At 32.0% G+C, this 2,866-nt stretch overlaps 1 protein-coding gene across 1 annotated transcript; it reads right to left on the reverse strand.

Moving 5' to 3' along the window:
* Nucleotides 1-855: 855 nt before the first annotated feature.
* On the reverse strand, nucleotides 856-2,581 carry LOC143610998 (uncharacterized). The gene is made up of 5 exons (XM_077085329.1): nucleotides 2,107-2,581; nucleotides 1,946-2,033; nucleotides 1,556-1,736; nucleotides 988-1,454; nucleotides 856-946 (listed from the first exon to the last, which is right to left on the reverse strand). Exons 1-5 carry the CDS (start codon nucleotides 2,579-2,581, stop codon nucleotides 856-858), a joined length of 1,302 nt encoding a protein of 433 aa, XP_076941444.1.
* Between the last annotated feature and the right edge of the window lie 285 nt (nucleotides 2,582-2,866).

Genomic DNA, 2,866 nt, shown 5'->3' on the forward strand with positions numbered 1-2,866 from the left:
TAGTAAATTAATAAGTTATATAATGTATAAAAAATATATTTAGATATAGATATAAAGTATCATATATTCAGCTATAAATAAAAGTTTTGAAATTTAAATTTCTAAAAGATAAAAGATATACAAGAAACATAAAAAAAAATAAACTAATGAATGGAAAATTAACATACAAACATCTGTTAGAAAAAATAAAATAATACAATTCTTTTATTAAAAAAAAGTTAAATGTAGTTAAAACATACAAAATAAACCAAAATGTATTGTAAAAAAGTCATAGAAGGTTTCCAAATATTTTCTAATACACAACGTTTTTTGGTTCATTAATCAGCTTGGATTCCTTATCTAATAAAACAATCTTAATACCTTCTCGAGTCTTAACTCTAGACAAAGCAACATAAAGCTGGCCCGGTGTAAGAACCGGGTTTTTTATATATAATCCAACACGCGCTAACGATTGTCATTGACTTTTATTTATAGTCATTGCAAAACAAACGGATATAGGAAACTGTCTCCTCTTTAACTTGAATAAAAGCTTCTTATCAGACGGTGTAAGACTTATTCTGCTAATTAAAGTACGAAATCTGATATTACCAGAAACAACCTTAGCTTCAATGACGCGTTTACCCATACTAACAACTTGTAGTCGAGTTCCATTGCACAACCCTTTTTCTGATTAATATTCCTTAGTAACATAATAGGAACTCCAACCTTAAGTAACAAACGATGGTTTGGCATTCCAGACATCTTTATACCATTAAGAAAATCAGGAGAGTACAACGTGGGATCAAAATCCTCTGATACACTTTCAACCTCGTCGATACTATCTGAACTTAAGTATTCCATTTTTTGACCCCGAAATTATGCTAACATACGATCATTAATCTCTTGAACCACCTCATTTAAGGGATCAAGCAACGCCCGTTCTTGAAAGTAAGTAAGATTATTAAACCTTCTAACATAGAAGGATAAACAAAGTTTATTAAATCAGACATAGGATTAAGGGAATGTTTTATTAGAATATCATCTGGAATTGATATAGTTGTTTCACCATCATTCGTACCATCAAGATTACCTTCACTAATATCCAAAAACCAATCAGCAAATTGCTTAATCTCCAAAGTGTTTGACATTTGAGAACCAATAGTCAACCTCATGTTCTTAGTTAGTTTCAAAACTTTACACTTTAACCATATGTAAGAAGAACTAATTGTGGCATTCACACAATCGTTTCTTGTTCCATTATGTACAACAGGTAAAATCTGTCTGAAATCACCACCAAGAACAACTACCTTACCTCCAAACAATGATTCAGAAGTGTTGGACAAATCACATTTCATAACATCTTTAAGAGTTCTGTCCAACTCTTCAAGTGCATGTTTATGAATCATGGGAGTTTCACCCCAAATTATTAATGATGTTTTCTTCAATAAGTCAGAAACATCAGTATTTCCCGTAACCTAAAAATGTTGAATATGTAAAAATTACATTAAAGAATATAATTAAAAACATAAAATTAACTGTGAAATATTCACTACCTAATGAAATTTTTAATAATTACATGACATTGGGAGTCCTTGGTCAGATTGATTGGAATGAGGAATCTTGAATGAGCTGTTCTACCGCCTTCTAATAATAAAGTTGCTATTCCACTTGAAGGAACATTAAGAACAATTTCTCCCTTAGACCGAATTGACGCCGATAAAGTTTTCCATAAGTATGTTTTGCCACTACCGTCATAACTATACACAAAAAACACCACATTTTTTACGTTTCCATGAATTAAATATTTCGTTGTAAATGCCTTTTTGTTCTTCAGTTAGAGAAATGTACAAATGCGTAAAATCATTTGTCTAAGAATCCATATTTTTTAACCGGTAACTCTTCCATCATAAGAGGATTCAGCGAGGTAGATATAGATTCCTAATCTGGAAACGGCATGTGTGTATACCTACGTAGAGATGAATTATTTGATACCAAAATCTCTTCAATCTCAAGTAATGCCAAGTTCTTTAGTTGCTTGTCACTAAGAGTCAAACCTGAAAAATAAAAAATAAAGTTAGCGTAAACTAAACTACAAAAACACATGTTCATCTATATAACAAAATTTACCTGGATTCTTGTGTTTCTTTTTTTGATAATAAAGAATCCCGTCGACTAAGAAATGCCATATATTATCCCAAACATAATCACGTCTTGATAAGGAGAATGTTATAAGCATTGTTGCAAACAAATTTCTTAGATAATATCCGTTTGCGGTATGGCGTGCTTCCTCTATTGCTTCTATGTACTCCTTATCATCATCTAAAAGGCCTATTCTATAACATGCATCTCTAAAAGAATCAGAAACAACACCCTCTACTGTTCGAATATTTTCAAAACATTTGGGTCCTTTAACCTTGTTTAAAAGTATTCTTAGGTGGTAGGCATTGTCAAATGATGCAGGAACGGAATGATTTCTACCAATAGCAAATCCAATATGCCTTGGTACCCATAACGATGGTACTGCTTTATTCCATACAAACTGTGTTGGAAACTCAGCATATGATAGCTTCCTTGCATGCTCATAGTTTTCATTTGCTTCCATCCAACCAATAAATATTGAAGCTTAATTGGAAGTCTTGGTAAAAACATCTTCAATATCTTCATCAGGACCATAAATTACTTGTTGTTGACCAGGTAAATGAAAAGGAAGTCTCGTAACAGTCGGGACCATGTAATGAACATCAAAAGCAAATATTCTCCAAACAGCCTCACATGCAGAAATATATCTACAATCGTGAAAAGCTTTAATCTCATCTACTTTAGGATCTTCATTGTCGGTCCTTTTATTTTGGACAAGGGAAATTGTAGCTCGATCTGGACCCTTATT

This window comes from Bidens hawaiensis, unplaced genomic scaffold, assembly GCF_021521415.1.
Source record: "Bidens hawaiensis isolate Kalapana, Puna unplaced genomic scaffold, B.hawaiensis_p1.1 tig00028830_1, whole genome shotgun sequence".
NCBI classification, from domain to species: domain Eukaryota; kingdom Viridiplantae; phylum Streptophyta; class Magnoliopsida; order Asterales; family Asteraceae; genus Bidens; species Bidens hawaiensis.

What these genes read in the sequence shown, in the direction of transcription:
- LOC143610998 (XM_077085329.1), bottom strand. Translation starts at nt 2,581, where the DNA reads ATGGAAGCAAATGAAAACTATGAGCATGCAAGGAAGCTATCATATGCT. An exon ending in AATAATTCATCTCTACGTAG is followed by an intron (nt 1,737 to 1,945) that starts GTATACACACAT and finishes TTTTGTGTATAG; the next exon opens with TTATGACGGTAGTGGCAAAA. An exon ending in AAACATTCCCTTAATCCTAT is followed by an intron (nt 947 to 987) that starts GTCTGATTTAAT and finishes CTATGTTAGAAG; the next exon opens with GTTTAATAATCTTACTTACT.